The 21,834-nt window shown below is 45.0% G+C and overlaps 1 protein-coding gene across 1 annotated transcript in view; it reads left to right on the top strand.

Moving 5' to 3' along the window:
• Nucleotides 1-1,014: 1,014 nt before the first annotated feature.
• The window catches only part of LOC141082725 (SLAM family member 5-like), a 57,784-nt gene continuing 36,964 nt past the window's right edge, over nucleotides 1,015-21,834 (top strand). The window contains exons 1-2 of the mRNA XM_073566654.1: nucleotides 1,015-1,060; nucleotides 1,929-2,255. Of these exons, the coding sequence (XP_073422755.1) occupies nucleotides 1,018-1,060; nucleotides 1,929-2,255 (370 nt within the window). The 5' untranslated portion in view covers nucleotides 1,015-1,017. The remainder of the gene's footprint in view (nucleotides 1,061-1,928; nucleotides 2,256-21,834) is intronic.

A 21,834-nucleotide genomic window follows, 5' to 3' on the forward strand; every position in this document is an offset into this window, starting at 1 on the left:
TATGAAGTTTGCTAGAGAACATTTGGATTATCCAGAAGAGTATTGGAAGAATGTCATATGGTCTGATGAAACCAAAGTAGAACTGTTTGGTAGAAACAAAACTTGTCATATTTGGAGGAGACAGAATGCTGAGTTGCAACCAAAGAACACCATACCTACTGTGATGCATGGGGGTGGCAACATCATGCTTTGGGGCTGTTTCTCGGCAAAGGGACCAGGACTACTGATCCTTGTACATGAAAGAATGAATGGAGCCATGTATCGTGAGATTTTGAGTGCAAACCTCCTTCCATCAGCAAGGGAATTGAAGATGAAATGTGGATGGGTCTTTCAGCATGATAATGATCCCAAGCACACTGCCAGGGCAACAAAGGAGTGGCTTTGTAAGAAGCATATGAAGGTCCTGGAGAGGCCTAGCCAGTCTCCAGATCTCAACCCCATAGAAAAGCTTTGGAGGGATTTGAAAATCCGTGTTGCCAAGCCACAGGTCCAAAACATCACTGCTCTAGAGGAGATCTTCATTGAGGAATGGGCCAACATACCACCAACACTGTGTGCCAACCTTGTCAAGGCTTACAGAAAACGTTTGACCTCTGTCATTGCCAACAAAGGATATACAGTATAACAAAATATTGAGATGAACTTTTGTTAATGAACAAATACTTGTTTTCCACCATAATTTGCTAAATAAATCTTGATAAATCAGACCAAGGAGATTTTCTGGATTTGTTTTCTCATTTTGACTCTCATAGTTTTGGTCTACCTATGACGTCAATTACAGGCCTCTCTCATCTTTTTGAAGTGGGAGAACTGGCACAATTGGTGGCTGACTAAATACTTTTTCCCCCACTGTACGTTGTACCAAAATCACAGCCTGGTCACATTGCATATTAACTTTTGGAACTAGATGTTACGAAGTAGAAAGTTCCCCTTTGGATGGGTGTTTACTCTGCAGAATGAAATTCCTTGTCAGCTCTCACTATGGTCATAATAGACAGGAGAGCATGACCAAAGAAGATGCTCTGTCTTTTGGGAATATTAATGAGCATTTACCTAAAATGTGAGTCCTTATCTCTTGTGTTTCCTTTCAAATTTCTATATTTCTTAAAGTTTTTTCTTTAACATTAAGTTTGTCATTTGCTGTCACAGCTTTTGAAATGCTTGAATTTCTGATGATGCGAATTTACATCAATGAAATATTACTGGACACCCATAGCTGCCATTGATATTACTAATTATATCTAAAGTGCTAATCTTAATCAGTATCATACCAATTAGCATGGGTCACCACCATGACGTGTTCAGAGAGGACCCCAACGCAGAGCAGGGAGAACGTCCAAAATCCATGCTGATGGATCTGAGGTTGGATTTGAACCCAGAACCTCATTGTTTTAAAATAAAGTACACAAAATTTAGTGCAAATCTTGTGGATGTAGTTGTGGTTTCACAATCCAAAAACATAGTCAAATGTCCTTCAACTACTTGTTTTCATTACTTCCAAACTTGGATTGCAAATATGAAACACTTTACTGCTGTTACTGCAATGAACCATGTCCATATTATCTCTTCTATAGAATGCAAAACACTGTTTTTATTTGATAGTATGTCACCAGTAATGAGCAAAAAAGATTTGCCAGACTCTGGATCTAGCATCCATGCCGGTACTCCGTTCCAACCAGATGAACTTCCTCTGCCGGCACTAGACCACCAGCATTGTGGACGTCTCTAGCGTTTATAACCTAGTCGCTGGCCAACACATGACATCATGATGTTTCAGGGTTGCCCAGGATGCTGGCATTCAAGTACCCACCGAAGAAGTTTACACGACCCAGGTCACGGAGTACCAACTTCGACACTGAACCAGGGTCCTGCAAATATTTTTGCTTCTTTCTTTAAGTCACTTTTTAACCTGTTTTATCAAATTACAGGTATATTATGTGAAGCTTCCTGCGGAGAGAAGAATTATGTTGTCGGTTCCTTGGGCAGTGACATCATACTTCAGGTGGATCCAGTTGGAATCGTTGGAGATATCACTTGGCTCATTTCTGGAAATCATTTTGCCACCACCGAACCTGGAAAAAATATAGAAATTCGAGACAATCGATACAAGGGGAAAGTGTACAGCATGGAGAATGGGTCGCTACTAGTGAAAAACTTGGTCAGTAAAGACCAAGGAACCTATATAGCGAGCACCCTGAAAGGCTCCTCCGGAAAAGAAAAACTGTGTGCGCTGATCTATGACCTCAGAGTATATGGTAAGTGAAAGGTCTGAAGAAGGACTGTGCAGTGTAAAATAGATACAGTGCCTTGAAAAAGTATTCATAAACATTTTCCACTTTTCTACATTTTTTCACGTTACATCCACAAACTATTTTATTGGGATTTTAAGTGATATTAACACAGATATTTGTGATGCGTAAAGGAAATGATACAAGGTTTTCTAAATATTTAAAAAATATAAATCTAAAAATTGTGAGGTGCATTTGTATTCAGCCCCAGAGTCCATACTTTGCAGGGAAAAAAAAAATCGGCAAGTTTTCTTTAAATAGCGTAAGAAAAAAACTAAAATCTATCACCGACTTAACACTAATTGTAAATATTTAATATAAAATATCACCTTTATGGACATATTAGAAGGAAGAAAATTTCTCTATCATATTAGATTAATATGTAAGGGGTTACAAAGACTGCTATACGACCCTACCCCTTTAAGCACTCCCGATTCTTAATGTAGTTAGAGTATGTAAATGTGATTTCATGCTGTTATGTATGTAGTGTTTTCCAATCGTTATATATAATGTTTTATAATATTGTGTAATGTATTTCCATAGTTGTCTAGGGACAGTGTAGTACCTTAGTTGGTCCACTAGATGGGGTACATGACACCTTAGCATAATAAATAGTGTATATAGTAAACTATAGGCAGAGTTAACTGGGGGTAAGGCAGGAATAGTTTCCTAGTTAGAATCAGAGGGGGATTGATTCAGGTGGGCTTAGAGCCCGAGCTACCCAGTAGCTCCATAATATTCAAAGCCAGGAACCCAGCCATCCAGGGACCACTGGGCCAGAAGTGAAGCTTTAGCAGCCATGTGACAGCAGTGTGGAACAGAGCCTACAGCTGAGGCCATATCAGTACGGGGACGCAGGTGTCTCTATAATGTGGCAGTTTACTGCATGGGCTGATGCCCTCGTATCCAGGTCAAAACGGAAGAGGGAACTCCTAAGCGTAGTAAGTCTGAACAGGGAGGATGCTGTTTTACCGCAAGAGGCAGTACAACCCTGGCACATACTGAAGGCAGTAAAAAGAAGTGCAAGGAAAGTGGACTGCATGGAACCCTATGCTGATGTATCTAAAAAGGATGTGCTGTGTAAAGAAAAAAGTAAAGTTCTGCGTTTTAAGTTGCAACTGGACTGTGTCTCTGTTTGTGCTCAAACGACTGGAGGGGGCCTTAAGCAATGTAGAAAAGACCCTGAATGTGCGGATAATGAAGAAACAGGTACACTGACAATGGGATGTTTTTTGCATGTGATGGTAGACCAGGGCGCGCAAGACCCGATATTCTCAGCCACGACTACTGCCCTGGCGCTCCCTCAAAAATACATTAGGCCCTAACATGTGTCACTCATCTAGGGTAATTGGAGATGATTCTTCACCCTAGTATGGGATCTATCACATCCCTTCCTGGCTGCTAAGGTTGGCACCATACACTTTACGCTGTGGTGCCCATGCTCAGATGTTGACTCACCCTGGATGATGCTGTGAGGCCCTGAGAGGGGACAGATAGATAGAATATTTTTATATATATATATATATTGTGTCAGGGCTAAGGGTCGTGTAATTGATGGGAGATATGTGCCTCATAAATGGCTTGTCTCTATAATGTAAGGCATAAGTAAAGCGTACCAGATATTATTATTGTGGTTGTTTGAAGGACCTGTGGTGAGGTCACAGTCAGGTGACCAGTCAGCTGCTGAGTTTGTGGGTGTGGCTACAGCCTTATAATGTGGCCTGCTCCTGAACCAGGGAGTTGTGTGTGGGGAGGACTAAGCCTCCCATGTGTGCTGAGACTCCTGCTCTGAGTCTACAACTACGGACATTTTGTGTTATTTTGCCTGAGCTAAAAGGCTATTTGTTTGGTGTTACGTTGCCTTGTGCGTTTATGCCGTGAATAAACCGCAAGCACTGTTGAAGAACCTGTCTCATATTTGTCTCCCGCTGCACCTAAGCGAGCCACATCCCCACAATATATATATATACATATACAGTATATATAGGTTGGACTAGTGTATAACCAGATTATGCCACATTCTGTCTCGTGGCTCACTAAAGCTGGCGAGAGGTTGCATGGTTTACTATACAGTGGGTACAGAAAGTATTCAGACCCCTTTAAAGTTTTCACTCTTTGTTTCATTGCATCCATTTGGTAAATTCCATAAAGTTCTTTTTTTTTTTCTCATTAATGTACACTCTGCATCCCATCTTGACTGAAAAAAACAGAAATGTAGAAATTTTTGCAAATTTATTAAAAAAGAAAAACTGAAATATCACATGGTCATAAGTATTCAAACCCTTTGCTCAGTATTGAGTAGAAGCACCTTTTGAGCTAGTACAGCCATGAGTCTTCTTGGGAATGATGTAAAACGTTTTTCACACCAGGACTTGGGGATCCTCTGCCATTCTTCCTTGCAGATCCTCTCCAGTTCCGTCAGGTTGGATGGTGATTGTTGGTGGACAGCCATTTTCAGGTCTCTCCAGAGATGCTCAATTGAGTTTAGGTCAGGGCTCTGGCTGGGCCAGTCAAGAATGGTCACAGAGTTGTTCTGAAGCTACTCCTTTACTTTAGCTGCGTGCTTATGGTCATTGTCTTGTTGAAAGGTGAACCTTCGGCCAAGTCTGAGGTCCATAGAGGTTTTCATCCAGGATATCTCTGTACTTGGCCGCATTTATGTTTCCTTCAATTGCAACCAGTCGTTCTGTCCCTGCAGCTGAAAAACACCCCCAAAGCATGATGCTGCCACCACGTTTCAATGGTGATATTGTATTGGGCTGGTGATGAGCTGTTTCTGGTTTTCTCTACACATACTGCTTAGAATTATCACCAAAAGGTTCTATCTTTGTCTCATCAGACCAGAGAATCTTATTTCTCAGTCTGGGAGTCCTTCATGTGTTTTTTAGCAAACTCTATGTGGGCTTTCATATGTCTTGCACTGAGGAGAGGCTTCCATCGGGCCACTCTGCCATAAAGGCCTGACTGGTGGAGGGTTGCAGTGATAGTTGACTTTGTGGAACATTCTCCCATCTCCCTACTGCATCTTTGGAGCTCAGCCACAGTGATCTTGGGGTTCTTCTTTACCTCTCTTTCCAAGGCTCTTCTCCCACGATTGCTCAGTTTGGCTGGATGGCCACGTCTAGGAAGACTTCTGATGGTCCCAAACTTCTTCCATTTCCGGATAATGGAGGCCACTGTGCTCTTAGGAACCCAGAGTACAGCAGAAATTCTTTTGTAACCTTGGCCAGATGTTGAGCCTTGCCACAATTCTGTCTCTGAGCTCCTTGGCCAGTTCCTTTGGCCTCATGATTCTCATTTGTCTGACATGCACTGTGAGCAGTGAGGTCTTATATAGACAAGTGTGTGCCTTCACAAATCAAGTCTTATCAGTATAATTAAACACAGCTGGACTCCAATGAAGTAGTAGAACCATCTCAAGGAGTATCAAAAGGAAATGGACAGCATGTGACTTAAATATGAGTGTCTGAGCAAAGGGTCTGAATACTTATGACCATGTGATATTTCAGTTTTTCTTTTTTAATACATTTGCAAAAATTTCTACATTTCAGTTTTTTGCAGTCAAGATGGGGTGCAGAGTGTACATTAATGGGAAAAAATTGAACTTTTTTGAAATTACCAAATGGCTGCAATGAAACAAAGAGTGAAAACTTTAAAGGGGTCTGAATACTTTCCTTACCCACTGTAGGGGATGGGAGTGGGCAAAAAGTGCACAGCTGAGAGCCTTCACTCAGGAAAGCTTCCAGGAGCTCTCAAATGAGCAGATTAACCCCTGCACTGCTAAAAGAAACCTGCTCTGTTTAATTTGAAGTTGAAGTGCTTCTAATCAGCACAGGAGTAGGAGAAATCAGATGCTGCGGTCTTCTAGCTCCTTTCTGTCTAGGTAAACCTGTGACAGCTCCGTTCTCAGACATGGATATGCTTTGATCTAAACTCTCAATTGTAGCTCTGGCAGGATGTTTAGGGTTGTTGTCATACTGGTAGGTAAACCACTCCCCAGTCTTAAGTCTTCTGCAGCCTGTAAAGGCTATGTTTACACGTTGCTTTTTTGCTGTTTCTTTTTTCTGCAGCATAAAAGTACAGCAAATAGTGAGATTAAAACGTAGCTTTCAATAGACTGATAAAACAAGTGCTGTCTTAAAGAAGTTGTCCACTGCTGGGACAACTTCTTGTCATACCTTTCGCTTGACCCCATAAAATAGTAAAGCTTATATTCACCTCCCGTGCCCAGAGTGTTGGCACTCTCTCTTGGGGCTATTGCTATAACACGTGACACCAGCGCCCAATCAACACTGGCGTCACTGTCTCATGTCGAATTGAGCATGAAAAGGAAGTCTAGAGATCAGCTGCAGCCCAGACTTCCTCTTCATGGTCGATTTATTCGAAGGTGGGGACAGTGACGCCACCGCTGATTGGGTGCCAGGGTCACATGTCACAACAACTGCACAAGAGCCCTGGGAGAGCAAGTGCCGACACCACGGCAATGTAGCTGGCACGAAAGGTGAGAATAGGCTTTAGTATTTTATCAGGGCCAAACATTTTGATCAAGAAGGGGTTGTCCTAGAAGTGGAAGACTCCTTTAAAGAAGAAGAGAGAGGCCTCCACCCTGGTAAATGGTCAAAGGCTGATCCATAGGCCTGATTCATAAAATAATAAGACACACCCTTAGGGTGTGTGCACACGCTGCGGATTCTGCTGCGGATTTTTAACTTTATCACTAGTTTAATTAAACTGTACTAATCCTAATTGCCATTCTCAGGTGAGAACACTGAGACATTATTATGGTTTAAACTTGAGAAAATCACTAAAATAAATGGGTTTCACATCCTGCTGTACCTTCTTTTTCCACTAAAAATGCAACAAAATGCAACTTTTCTTGTTGCCTTTTTGCTGCTTTTTGGCATTTACTCATTGCTTTCTATGGGTGAAAAAATGCTGCAAAAACACAATGAAAGAATTGACATGCTGCAGTTTTAGAAACAGCAGCAGTTTTCCAATTCAGTCAGGAAAAGGAAACCAATGTGTGTGCATAAGATTTCTGAAATCGCATAGGCTTTGCTGATACTGTAAAAAACAGCTTTTAATTTGCATAAAAACATAGCTTAACAAGTTGTTTTCCAGAATTGCCATGTGTTTATCTTCAATCATTGTCCCATGAAATCTGACCAGCTTCCCTGCCCTTAATATTTTACATTTAGCACAAAAGTTACACTTTGATCTCATCTGACCAAAACACATTCTTCTACATGCCATGTAGGTGACACAGCGAGCATGTGGAAGAAGGTGCACTGGTAGATGAGACCAAACTTGAATTTTTGGGCTACAGGGTAAAACGCTATGTGTGGTGGAAAACTAACACGGCACATCACCCTGAAAACAACATCCCCACCGTCAAACATGGTGGTGCCAGCATCATGCTGTTTGGAGGCTTTTCTTCAGCAGGAACAGAACAGCTGGTCAGATGGGAAGATGGATGGAGCTAAATACAGGGCAATCATGGAGAAAATCTGTTAGAGGCTGCAAAACACTTGAGACTGTGGCATAGATGCCAAACAGCTGTACTCAAAAGTTTACATACTCTGACAGAATTTTTGATTTCTTGGCCTTTTTTTCAGAGAATATGAATGATAACATCAAAAATTTTTCTCCACTCATTGTTAGTGGTTGGGTGAAGCCATTTTTTTGTCAAACTACTGTGTTTTCTCTTTTTAAATCTAAGGGGTAAGGTTTCTCCTTGTGGAGAGTGACATACCAGCTCTGGCTTGTCAAGGTAAGGAGGCTTATTCGCCGTGCAATGCTCCTCTGGGAAATTTAATATGCAAATTGCCTCTTCAGAGAGAAAGAGGACTTTTACTCTACAGCGCCACCCATTGGTACTAGCGATTCTACAAGTCCCAATCAACCCTTTATCGAGTCTTGTAATATGACTTAGGATAAAAGCCAAATCAGAATCTCAATTTGCAGACACGGTGTTTCGGGCTATTTGCCCTCGTCAGTGCAAAGTATGAGATCTGATTTGGCTAGGTGAGAGGCTCTGGACTGAGGTCTAAGGGGTAAGGTTTCTCCTTGTGGAGAGTGACATACCAGCTGATATGGCTTTTATCCTAAGTCATATTACAAGACTCGTTAAAGGGCTGATTGTGACTTGTAGGATCGCTACTACGAATAGGTGGCGCTGTAGAGTAAAAGTCCTCTTTCTCTCTGAAGAGGCAATTTGCATATTAAATTTCCCAAAGGAGCATTGCACGGCGAATAAGCCTCCTTACCTTGACAAGCCAGAGCTGGTATGTCACTCTCCACAAGGAGAAACCTTACCCCTTAGACCTCAGTCCAGAGCCTCTCACCTAGCCAAATCAGATCTCATACTTTGCACTGACGAGGGCCAATAGCCCGAAACACCGTGTCTGCAAATTGAAGTTCTGATTTGGCTTTTATCCGAAGTCAAATTACAAGACTCGTTAAAGGGTTGACTGTGACTTGTAGGATCGCTACTACCAATAGGTGGCGCTGTAGAGTAAAAGTCCTCTTTCTCTCTGAAGAGGCAATTTGAATACTCCTTTTAAATCATAATGACAACCCAAAACATCCAAATGACCATAATCAAAATTTTAAATACCCTGGTGATTTTGGCCTGATAATATGCACAGAAGTTGACACAAATGGGTTTGAATTGCTACTAAAAGTAACATCCTCACTTGTGACCTGTTTGCTAGTAATTAGTGTGTGTGCATAAAAGCTGAGTGAGTTTCTGGGATCCAGACATACTCTTGCATCTTTCATCCAGCCACTGATGTTTCTGGATTGTGAGTCATGTGGAAAGCAAAAGAATTGTCAGCGGATCTACGGCAAAAAGGTAGTTGAACTGTATAAAAGAGGAAAGGGATACAAAAAGATATCCAAGCAATTGATAATGCCAGTCAGCATCGTTCAAACTGTGATTAACAAATGGAAAATCAGGGGCTCTGTAAAAATAAAACCACGGTAAGGTAGACTAGCAATATCGTCGACAACTACCAGGAAAAGTGTTTGGGATATAAAGAAAAACCCATATATAGCATCAACTGAAATACTGGACTCTCTGAAAACTAGCAGTGTGGCTGTTTCAAAATGCACAATAAGGAGGCAGTTGAAGAAAATTGTGCTGCATGGTCGCGTCGCCAGAAGAAAGCCATTACTGCGTAAATGGCACAAAATATCTCACCTACAATACGCAAAACAGCTCAGAGACAAGCCTCAAAACTTCTGGAACATGGTAATTTGGAGTGATGAGACCAAAATTGAACTTTTTGGCCACAACCTTAACTGTTACATTTGGAGAGTGGTCAGCAAGGCCTATGATGAAAGGAACCATTCCTACTGTAAAGCACGGAGGTGGATCGCTGACGTTTTGGGGATGTGTGAGTTACAAAGGCACAGGAAACTTGGTTAAAGTTGAAGGAAAGATGTGTCACGATATGTAAAGACCCAACGAGGGGGTCGGTCGGTGGACAGCACCACACACACATAACTAGATGGAAATGGGGAGAGGAAGGCCCTACTGATAGGGAAATGCTGGATGGACACCTCCTGCTCAAACCTGAGACTGACCGTGCACTACCATAATGCCCTAAGTGGGTCATTCCACACAACGCCATCAGGAACCTCGTTCCTCACTGCTATCTAACACTGCCCTGGCTAGTGCACTGGCCGGCAAGGGCGCTAGCTTCACCACTGCAGATGGAACACAGGGGACAGTGACAAACATAAGATAGATGAGAAAAAAACACCAAACTTAGCTTGATAGCCTCATCTGCTGCAAAGCAGCGCACAAAAGGAGAATGGCACCCAGACTACAAACTCCACAAAACCAGCTGATACACCACAGCAGCCAGAGCGCTGCTTACTCCAGGCTTGGTCAATATAGATTGCTCTATCACCAACAGTCAGCTGATGCATCAGGTGACCATTTAAAGGATGGTCGGAGTGGTCACCATCCACATCAGCTGACCTAGCAACTTTGCAGTTTCAGCAAGCTGCGAGCAAGGGAAACTGACATTAACCCCCACTGGTCTGAAATGAAAAGAGATACATTTACAGTAAATCATACTGGAACCAGAGCTGCCACGAATCCAAAAATGGATCTTGACAGAACTCCATTTTCAATGAGGGGTCTCTGGACCCTCAACACCGGACCTCTTCAGAAACGACGTTTCGCGAGGACGCCTCAATCCACAAAGATTCACTTCCGCAGACACCAGATCCTCAGGTTTACGGCAATCACAGTCCAATAGAGATTGCAATAACGTAGGCTCCAGAGGCAGAACAAATCTCCAGAGCGCCAACCTGTGGAATATGTTGTGTACATACATTACTAGGGGGCAACTCCAGCTGGAAAGTCCCCAAGCTGAGAATGGCCGACACCCAATATGGCCCTATCACCCTAGAACTCCAGGTTCCAGTTGCGTACTTCCACCTGATGTTTATGGTGGACACCGACACATACTCATTCATACACAGGTCCGGACCTGAACGTTTATTTCCATGCATGCGTTTGCCAAAGGATGGTGAATTCTTTAAGGAACCGACAACAGAGGCATCCCCCTCACCAAAACTCATACCCTTACTACATACAGAGGAAACCACCACCCTCCCCTGATCCCTCCTCCTAGTGGACACCGAGACTCAGGTTTACTTGTGGTGAGGGTTGAATCCTGCCCCTATTCCCTGGTAGCACCTTAGCTGCCTCCACTAGAAATGAAGGGGAAGGATTAAGAAGGATGGCAGAGACAGTAGCTCCCAGGCAGAAGTCCTTACAAGACTGGTCCCAACTGACTACTTCCCTGGACTGGCAATTTATGACTGGGTTGTGTTTCTTCAGCCAGGGAAGGCCTAGGACAATGAGAGTTGGCATACCCTACAAGATATAGCACGACAGTGACTCTGCATGAAGAGTCTCTATGTGCAAGTTAATATCCACAACTTGGGTCACTCTCCCCTGGCTGAGAGGAACAGAATCAATTGCCTGAACACTAATGTGTCTCACCAGCGTCCTACCCATCAGACCATGAGTCAGAACAAAGTGAGAATCCACCAAATTGACTCCTGCTCCACTATCCACAAGCACCGGTATATTCTTAGTAACCCAGCCAACCACCACTTCATCAGGATTGGTACACTGATATGAAAAGATAGATGAAATATACACACCCTGGTTGCTTCCCTCCACATGAACAGGGGGCACAGCTTTTGAGATGGTGTACATACTTTGGCATGAGCTGGGCAGACATTGATGTAATGACCTGTAAGTCCACAGTAGAAACATGCTCCCATACCACGGTGAACCGCAGGCAACTCCGTTTGAGGAGACACTCCTCCCACCTGCATAGGTTTGTCCGTCTGCACTAGTGTTTCCTCCTCCCTAGAAAGAACAAGAGGGGGCATATTTTGTGTGTTTCTCCCTGAGGCGTCTATCCACCTGAATTACAAGTACCATGGCGGCTTCCAACAACCCAGGAGTAGCTTACTGCACCCGAGTATCCTGTAGCCTAGCTGACAGATCCTGACAGAAATTACTCTTAAGAGCAGGGTCGTTCCACTGTGTGTCAGTGGCCCATCTCCTAAACTCTGAGCAGTATTCCTCAGCCGGCTGGCCCCCTTGCTTGATCTTACGGAGTCTAGACAGGAGTCTAGCCAGGGAGACACCATCAGGATCCCCATACACTAGCGCCAGTGTCGCAAAAAAACTCATCCACTGACCGCAAAGATGGTGAATTGGTTGGCAGTGAGAAGGCCCAGGATTGGGGATCACCCTTGAGAAGGGAGACTAAAAATTCCCATATGCTGTTCCTCACTCCCTGAAGAACGAGAGAGGAGTCTTAAATATAACTTACAGGCCTCCTTAAAAACCAAATATTTATCTCTCCCTCCAGCGAGAACCTATCTTGGGTTTTGATTGAGCCTGCACATGAGAACCCTGACACCTAGTGAAGTTGCTGCACCACATGACACCGCAGCTACTTAACCTCATCTGTGAGGGTCTGGCTCAGCTGAGCAAAAGCCTGTGCTTGAGCCATCGATTCACCGGAAAAAAGTATCGGTCGGTGATAATGTCACAATCCCACCAGGAGGTTGGTCAGCGGATAGTTAGGTGTCGGGTTCCTGCAGCGGCTCAACAGGAATCCAGAGCCTCACATTCTGCTGTCTCCCATTATTTATCGACCGCAGAGGAGTTTGCTCAGCAGTCCCGGCATCCCAGACGCTCTGCCCTGACCTGCTCTGTGGGTCTGGCTGTTGCTGCCACCTTTGGGTCAGCAATAGCAATGCAGGCTGCTCAGCAGCAAATTGCTCCAGAGGCTAAGTCCTTCTGTCGCTCCACTGAGCATGCTCACGAGACGATCTCCCATTGGAAATCGGGAGTCATATGTCCAGGTCCTTCTCCTGATCTGATTGGTCCATCTCAGGGATCTGGAAGCTTCCGGAAGGTCTTGGCAATAAAAGGTTCGCATGGCCCCTCGGCCATGCGCTAGTATAGACTCTAGTTGCTACTGTGTGAATGGTGATGGATGCATGAACCTGCGAACGACTCATTAAGATCCCCTCCCTCTGATATTACGAGTGTGAATAGGGACTTAGGTTTAGAGTCAGTGCCAGCCAGTGGCAAGCTACAAAGCCACCAGAAGCCTCCTCTACAGTGCTAGCATCCGACAGTGTGCCTGCTACCGGGAATTGTCAAATAGCGGCAGTGTCTCGCCGTGCTGCTGTCTGCAGCTCCTCTTGGTGTCCGCAGTTGCGACGCCGCATGCTCCGTAGGTCTAGATGGACTCTGAACTTCTGCCTAGGCAGCTCCTGTGACCATATACTGTGCGTGCACTTCTCTGAGAACTGTGAATCCAACAGGCTCAGTATTTAAGTTAATGCCTTAGGCGTCTCTGTGAAGTTAACAGAGTGCGCCCAGTACACACCGGGTGACGTTCAACCCTTGTGCGATATACCACCATATAGCGCGTTTACCATTACTTAGCAGCAGATTAACACCTCCTGCACGGTGGATGCCGGGCGGCGAACGCACTTTCCGTTATTTAATATTTAGTGCGTTCCGCCATCGCTAACATTATACTAGCGCCAGGATCTGGCTAGTAATGGCACACCTGCAGCAGCTACAGCGGTACATTCGGCAGCTGGAGGGCAGGTTGGCGGCTATCGAGAGCTCCACCTCAGCTGCGAATGCTACAGTGGCCGCTGCCCAGGCAGTCGCAGAGGCTGTCTCGCATGTGCCCACACCCACGCCTTTGCCGACAATATCCCACCTCCCATTACCCGATAAATTTTCTGGTGACAGCGCCTCCTGCAGGGGTTTCGTGAGCCAGTGCTCTATCCAGCTTGAGATACTGACTGCGCGATTGCCTACAGAGCTGGCTATGGTGGGTTTTATCGTCTCCCTCTTGTCGGGCAAGGCGTTAGAATGGGCCACGCTGCTGTGGGAGCATGGTGATCCCGTGGTTCTGAGCGCTGCTCAGTTCCTCACATCCCTAAAGCAGGTCTTTTTGGGGCCACGGATCACTCACGACACCTCTCTCCAGCGACTAGTGTTAACACAGGGATCCCTCTCTGTCAGCCAGTACGCCGTCCATTTCCGGACACTGGCTTCCGAGTTGGAATGGCCTGATAAAACCCTTATCCCTGTGTTCAGGAGAGGTTTGACGGAGCATGTTAAGGATGCTCTATCTACCAGTGAGGTTCCCGTAAGTCTGGAGAAAGACCTGGACATGTGACTCCCGATCTCCAATGGGAGATCGTCTCGTGAGCATGCTCAGTGGAGTGACAGAAGGACTTAGCCTCTGGAGCGATTTGCTGCTGAGTAGCCTGCATTGCTATTGCTGACCCAAAGGTGGCAGCAACAGCCAGACCCACAGAGCAGGTCTGGGCAGAGCATCTGGGATACCGGGACTGCTGAGCAAACTCCTCTGCGGTCGATAGATAATGGGAGATTGCAAAATGTGAGGCTCTGGATTCCTGTTGAGCTACTGCAGGAACCCGACACCTAACATTACCCCCCCTCCTAGGGCTCCGCTCCTACGTTTGCCCCTGGTGACTTAGCTATCTCTGACACCTTCCATGTGTCTCTTCTCAAACCTGTTCACATGTGCCGGTTTTCCGAGACTTCGGATAAGTCTGAGGCCTATGCCTCTGTGGGACACAAGGTGGTAGGTGGCAAAAAATTTTTTTTGGTGGATTGGAAGGCTCAGAGGGGGAGGGGGCCCTAGGAGGGGGCGTAATGTTAGGCGTCGGGTTCCTGCAGCGGCTCAACAGGAATCCAGAGCCTCACATTCTGCGGTCTCCCATTATCTATTGACACAGAGGAGTTTGCTCAACAGTCCCTGCATCCCAGACGCTCTACCCAGACCTGCTCTGTGGGTCTGGCTGTTGCTGCCACCTTTGGGTCAGCAATAGCAATGCAGGCTGCTCAGCAGCAAATCGCTCCAGAGGCTAAGTCCTTCTGTCGCTCCAATGAGCATGCTCACGAGACGATCTCCCATTGGAGATCGGGAGTCACATGTCCAGGTCCTTCTCCAGATCTGATTGGTCCATCTCAGAGGTCTGGAAGCTTCCGGAAGGTCCTGGCTATAAAAGGTTCACATGGCCGCTCGGCCATGCGCTAGTATAGACTCTAGTTGCTACTGTGTGAATGGTGATGGATGCATGAACCTGCGAATGACTCATGAAGATCCCCTCCCTCTAATATTACAAGTGTGAATAGGGACTGAGGTTTAGAGTCAGCGCCAGCCAGTGGCAAGCTACAAGCCACCATAAGCATCCTCCACAGTGCTAGCGTCCGACAGTGCGCCTGCTACTGGGCATTGTCGAATAGCGGCAGTGTCTCTCGCCGCGCTGCTGTCTGCAGCTCCTCTTGGTGTCCGCAGCTGCGACGCCGCATGCACGGTAGGTCTAGACGGACTCTGACCTTCTGCCTAGGCAGCTCCTGTGACCATATACTGTGCGTGCACTTCTCTGAGACCTGTGAGTCCAACAGGCTCAGTATTTAAGTTAATGCCTTAGGCGTCTCTGTGAATTTAACAGAGTGCGCCCAGTACACACCGGGTGACGTTCAACCCGTGTTCGATATACTGCCATTTAGCACGTCTGCCATTACTTTGCAGCAGATTAACACCTCCTGCACAGTGGACCCCGGGCGGCGAACGCACTTTCTATTATTTAATATTTAATGCGTTCCGCCGTCCCTAACACGGACAGCACGACACTCTCACAACAGGATGGAAACGGGGAGAGGAAGGCAATATTGATAGGGAAATGAGGGATGGACACCTTCTGCTCAAACCTGAGCCTGACCCTGCACTACCCTAATGCCCTAAGTGGGTCCATCACCCCACCGCCATCAGGAACCCCATCCCTCGCTATCACCTAGCACTGCCCTGGCTAGTGCACAGGCCAGCAAGGGCGCTAGCGTCACCACTGCAGATGGAAAAAAACAGGGGACAGTGACAAACATGAGACAGATGAGGAAACAACAACAAACTTACAATATCTTGATAGCCACCTCTGCTGCAAAGCACCGCACAGCAGAAGAAAGGCACCCAGACTACAAGCTCCACAAAATTAGCTGATACATCACAGCAACCAGAGAGCTCCTTATTCCAGGCTTAGTCAATATAGATTGCTCTCCCACCCACAGTCAGCTGATGCATCAAGTTGCCATTTAAAGGATGGTGGGAGTGGTCACCACCCACATAAGCTGACCTAGCAAAGCTGCCAGCAAGGGACACTGACATTAACCCCCGCTGGTCTGAAAGGAAAAAACTACATTTAAATCATAGTGGTACCAGAGCTGCTACGAATCCAAAAATGGATCATGACAAGATGAATGCAGCACATTATCGGCAAATACTGGAGGCAAATTTGCAATCATCGGCCCAGAAGCTGCGCATGGTATGTACTTGAACATTCCAACATGACAACGATCCAAAACACAAGGCCAAGTCGACCTGTCATTTGCTACAGCAGAAAAAAGTGAAGGTTCTGGAGTGGCCATCTCAGTCTCCTGACCTCAATATCGTTGAGCCACTCTGGCGAGATCTTAAGTGCGCTGTTCATGTTCATGTTAGCCCAGGAATTTACAGGACCTAGAGGCTTTTTGCCAAGAAGAGTGGGCAGCTTTACCATCTGAGAAAATAAAGAACCTCATCCACAACTATCATAAAAGACTTCAAGCTGTCACTAATGTTAGAGGGGACAATAAATGGTATTAAGAAATAGGGTATGTGCACTTTTGATCAGGGTCATTTGGATGTTTTGAGTTAACATTATGATTTAAAAAGAGAAAACACAGTAGTTTGACAATAAATGGCTTCACCCAACCACTAACCATGAGTGGAGAAAAAGTTTTGGAGTTATTTGTATTCTCTGAAAAAAGGCCAAGAAAGCAAAAATTCTGCCGGGGTATGTAAGCGTTTGAGAACAACTGTAGCTACAATAGTTTAGATCAGAGCATATTCATGTGTGTGAAAAGTGCATTTACCGTCCAGATACAAATCACATTGAGAATCAATGGCAAGACGTGAAAATTGCAGATCACAGATGTTTCCATCTAATCTCACTGAGCAAGAGCGAGTGTACAAAGAATAAGGGGACAAATGTCACCTCTAGATGTGCAAAGCTGGTAGAGAAAGACCCCAAAAGACTGCAGCAAAAGATGATCCTACAAAATGAGTACTGACTCAGGGGGGCTGAATAAAAATGCACCCCACAATTTCCAGATTTATATTTTTAAGATAACATAGAAAACCTTGTATCATTTCCTTTACACATCACAAATACTTGCTACTGTGTGTTTGTATCACATAATAATCCTAATAAAATACATTTAACCCCTTAGTAACCAAGCCTATTTTGACCTTCATGACCAGGTCAAATTTTTGAAATCTGACAAGTGTACATTTATAAGATAAAAACTCTGGAACGTTTCAACATATCCTACTGATTCTCAGATTATTTTTATGACACATTGTACTTTATAATAGTGGTAACATTTGATCAAAATGATTTGCATTTATTTGTGAAAATATAAAAAAATTTGCAATTTTGAAACTGAATTTTTATGCCTTTAAATCAAAAAGTTATGTTCCACAAAATACATAATAAATAACATTTTTACATGTCCCTTTCTCTACTTCTCACTGCTGGCAAAATATTTCCCAATCCTGGACCCCCACAGGTCATACCTCCCATTACTACCCCCTCCTACAGCTCCATATCTAATATGAACTACTGCAATCTTTCCGACGTAAAACCTGTGCCCTTGACGCCCACCCCCTTGCTCCCTCTCTCTGGAGCACTTTGGAATGCCCGCTCCATCTGCAATAAGCTTCATGTGATTCATTACCTCTTTCTCTTTTGCAATCTTGCCTTCCTCGGCCTCACAGAAACGTGGCTGACACCCTCCTCCCCTGCTACGTTGTGTTACGGTGGCCTCCATTTCACCCACACTCCTCGCTCCGGCAACAGACACGGTGGAGGAGTAGGTCTTCTCCTTTCTTCTAACTGCACCTTTAAACCAATCCCACCTCTTCCCTCCCTAATCCTCCCCTCTTTTGAAGTCCACTCTGTCCGCATCTACTCTCCCTCCAACCTCCAAGTGGCCTTCATATACCGACCTTGGGGCCGACCACTGCCTTTATTGACCAATTCTCTACCTGGCTTCTTTACTTTCTTTCAACTAACATTCGCACTATCATCATGGGTGACTTCAATATCCCCACTGATAGCATTCAGTCAACAGCCTCCAAATTCCTGTCCCTTATTTCATCTTTTGGACTTGCTCAGTGGTCCTTCTCAGCCACCCACACAGACAGACATACATTAGACCTGATCTTCACCAGTCTCTGCTCTCTATCTAACTTCACTACCTCCCCTCTCCCTCTATCCAACCATCATCTACTCACTTTCTCATCCCTGTCATCCTCACGTCATCCCTGTACAGCAACATGCGCACCCCCCGCAGAAACTTTGCACACCTAGACACTCACATGCTCTCTGACTCTATTCTACCACTGGCATTCACATCCTCACTCTACGAAGCAGACAGTGCCACTGCTTTCTACAATGCCACTCTCACATCAGCTATTAATGCAGTTGCCGCTTTTGTTCATGGTAGAGTATCAATAGACAACCCTGGCACAATAACATCACTAAAATGCTCCGGCAAGTGTCCAGGGCTGCAGAACGGCGTTGGAAGAAAATAAATTCACAAGACGACTTTACTGCATTCAAACAGGCAACACTCGCTTTCAAATCTGTCCTCACCTCTGCTAAACAGGCCTTCTTCACAACCCTCATATCTTCCCTAAACTATAACCCCAAACAGTTATTCAATACTTTTAACTCCCTCATCCGCCTACCACTGCCCCCTCCAACCTCCCTCATCTCTGCTGAGGACTTTGCCACACACTTCAAAAATAAGATCGACCAAACAAGGCAAGTCTTCATTGTTCAACCACCACAACCCCTTGTATAGCAGACTAATGCCCAAATAACATAACCTCACTCTCCAACATCACTGAAGGGGAGCTTAATTGTCTCGTCTCCAAATCGCACCTCACTACCTGTGCACTCGACCCCATTCCATCCCACCTCCTCCCCAACCTCACCACCACTCTTATCCCATCTCTAACCCACCTCTTCAAAGTATCATTATCTTCTGGTACCTTCCCTTCTGCTTTCAAAGAAGCCACAATCACGCCTATCCTTAAAGAGCCAACCCTCGACCCAACCGCTAAGTCCAGTTGTCGCCAAATATCACTGCTCCCATTCACTTCCAAACTCTTGGAGCAGCACGTCCACGCTGAACTTTCCTCCCACCTCTCATCTAACTTGCTCTTTGACAATCTACAATCTGGTTTCCATCCCCCATCATTCCACTGAGACAGCCCTGACCAAAATTACTAATGACCTACTTACAGCCAAAGCTAACGGTCAATACTCTATACTTCTCCTTGTAGACCTGTCCTCTGTTTTCAACACAGTTGACCATTGCCTCCTACTACAGATCCTCTCCTCCTTTGGGATCAAAGATCTGGCCCTATCCTGGATCTCCTCATACCTTTCCAACCATACATTCAGCATCTCCCACTCACACACTACCTCTTCATCCCACCCTCTCTCTGTTAAAGTCCGGCAAAGCTCTTTTCTAGGACCCCTACTCTTCTCAATCTATACACTTGTCATGGGACAACTTATAAAGTCCCATGTATTCCAGTACCACATATCTTCCTTCTTCTCCTCTCGCTTTCTCAAACTCAAATCTGAACTCATCATCTTTCCTCCATCTCACAGATCTTCCTTACCTGACCTATCTATCACAATTAATGACATCATGCTTTCCCCTGTACCGGGAGTACACTGCCTCGGAATAACCCTTGACTCTGCCTTGTCCTCAAACCGCACATCCAAGCTCTTTCCACCTCCTATGACCTCTAGCTCAAAAATATTTCCAGAATCCATCCTTTCCTCAACCCTCAATCTACTAAAATACTTGTGCATACCCTCATCATCTCCCACCTCGACTACTGCAACATCCTTTGCTGTGGCCTCCCTGCTAATGCCCTCGCACCTCTCCAGTCCGTCCTTAACTCTGCTGCCAGACTAATTCATCTCTCTCCTCGCTACTCCTCCGCTTCTCCCCTCTGCAAATCTCTTCTCTGGCTCCCATTCCCCCAGCGTATCCACTTCAAATTACTAATACTGACCTACAAGGCCATCTATAACCTGTCTCCTTCATAAATCTCTGAACTAATCTCTCGATATCTTCCCTCACGTAATCTCTGGTCCTCCCAAGACCTCCTTCTCTCCCCAACACTTATTCACTTCTCACCCAACCGCCTCCAAGATTTCTCCCGACTATCAACCACATTCGGGTCCTTCAGACGGAACCTGAAAACCCACCTCTTCTGGAAATCTTACAGCCTGCAATGACCCCGCTGCCTCCTCAACACTACTGCCTCACCATCACCAGAGCTGCTGCAGCCCTACTGTCTCCTTCCCCACCATCCTGAAGAATTTAAGCCTGCAATGGCAGAGTCATCTCTCCAATGTATCTATTTAGCTCCAAATTTGTTATTTTCACAATGGTAACAGGAGGAAATGGACCATATAATTTGTTGTATAATTTCACCTGAGTACGCCGAAACCCATACGTCAGGTCTTAGAAGGGAATGAGTGCTGTTTTGTATTTGAACACAAAAATGCCTGGAATCGAGAGTGGATGCTATGTCATGTTTAGGCCTAATGTGCCTAAACAGTGGAAACCCCCCACAAGTGACCCCATTTTGGAAACTTATCTAGATTTGTGGTGAGGACTTTGCACCCCCAGGTGCTTCACAGAAGTGTATAAGAGAGATCTATGAAAATAAAACAATCACATTTTACCCTCAAAAATGTACAGTATTTTAGTCCCAATTTTATATTTTCACAAGGGTAGCAGGAGAAAATGAACCCCAAAATTTGTTGTGCAATTTCTTTTGAGTATGCCGATACCCCATATTTTGCAAGAAAACTACTGTTTGGGTGCACTGCAGGGCTTGGAAAGGGCAGAGTGACATTCTGGAACCGAGACTTTGATGGAACTGTCTGGAGAGCTCCTGATGTGCCTAAACAGTGAAAAGAAACACAAGTTACCACATTTTCAAAACTACACTCCTCAAGGATTTTATCCATGTTTATGGCAAGCATTTTGAACCCACAGGTACTACACAGATTTTGATAACATTAGGTTGTCATACTCAAAATTTTCATATTTTTCACAAAAATTTTGTTTTGGTTTCAAATTTGTATTTTCACAATGGATCATAGGAGAAAACGAACCCCATAATTTGTTGCGCAATTTGTCCCGGACCAGACTATACCCCATATGTGGTCAAAAGCTTCTGCTTGAGCACATGACAGGGCTAGGAAAGGAAAGAGCACTATTTGACTGGGATAGAGTGTGAATGCTATTTCGTATTAGAAGAGCCCATGACATGTGAAAGCAACAGAAACCCCCAACAAGTGACCCCATTTTGGAAACTAGATCCCACACGGAATTCATCTAGGGGTGTAGTGAGTATTTTTAACCCATAGGTTTGAAACAGAATTTTATAACATTGAAATGTTGAGATATGACATTTTAGTGGTATAAATGTAATTTTTATATTTCCTGCAAATTTGTCAGGTACACAAAGGTTAATAGGTGAAAATAGACCCCACAATTTATTGTGAAATTTCTCCTGAAGGTGGTGCTGCCCCATATGGTGTCAGAAATTACTGTTAGGCCACACGTCAGGGCTGAGAAGGAAGGAGCGCTATTTGACTTTTGGAGCACAGATTTTGCTAGAATAGTTTACGGGCGACATTTTCGGAACCATGAGGGTATGTGCACACGTTGTGGATTTGGCTGCGGATCCTCAGCGGATTTGGCCCTGCGGATCCGCAGCAGTTTTCCATGCGGTGTACAGTACCATGTAAACCTATGGAAAACCAAATCCGATGTGCACATGCTGCAGAAAAACCCTCCTATTTT

Source organism: Dendrobates tinctorius, unplaced genomic scaffold (assembly GCF_039654945.1).
Source record: "Dendrobates tinctorius isolate UK_male_01 unplaced genomic scaffold, ASM3965494v1 ptg000019l, whole genome shotgun sequence".
Lineage (NCBI taxonomy): Eukaryota > Metazoa > Chordata > Amphibia > Anura > Dendrobatidae > Dendrobates > Dendrobates tinctorius.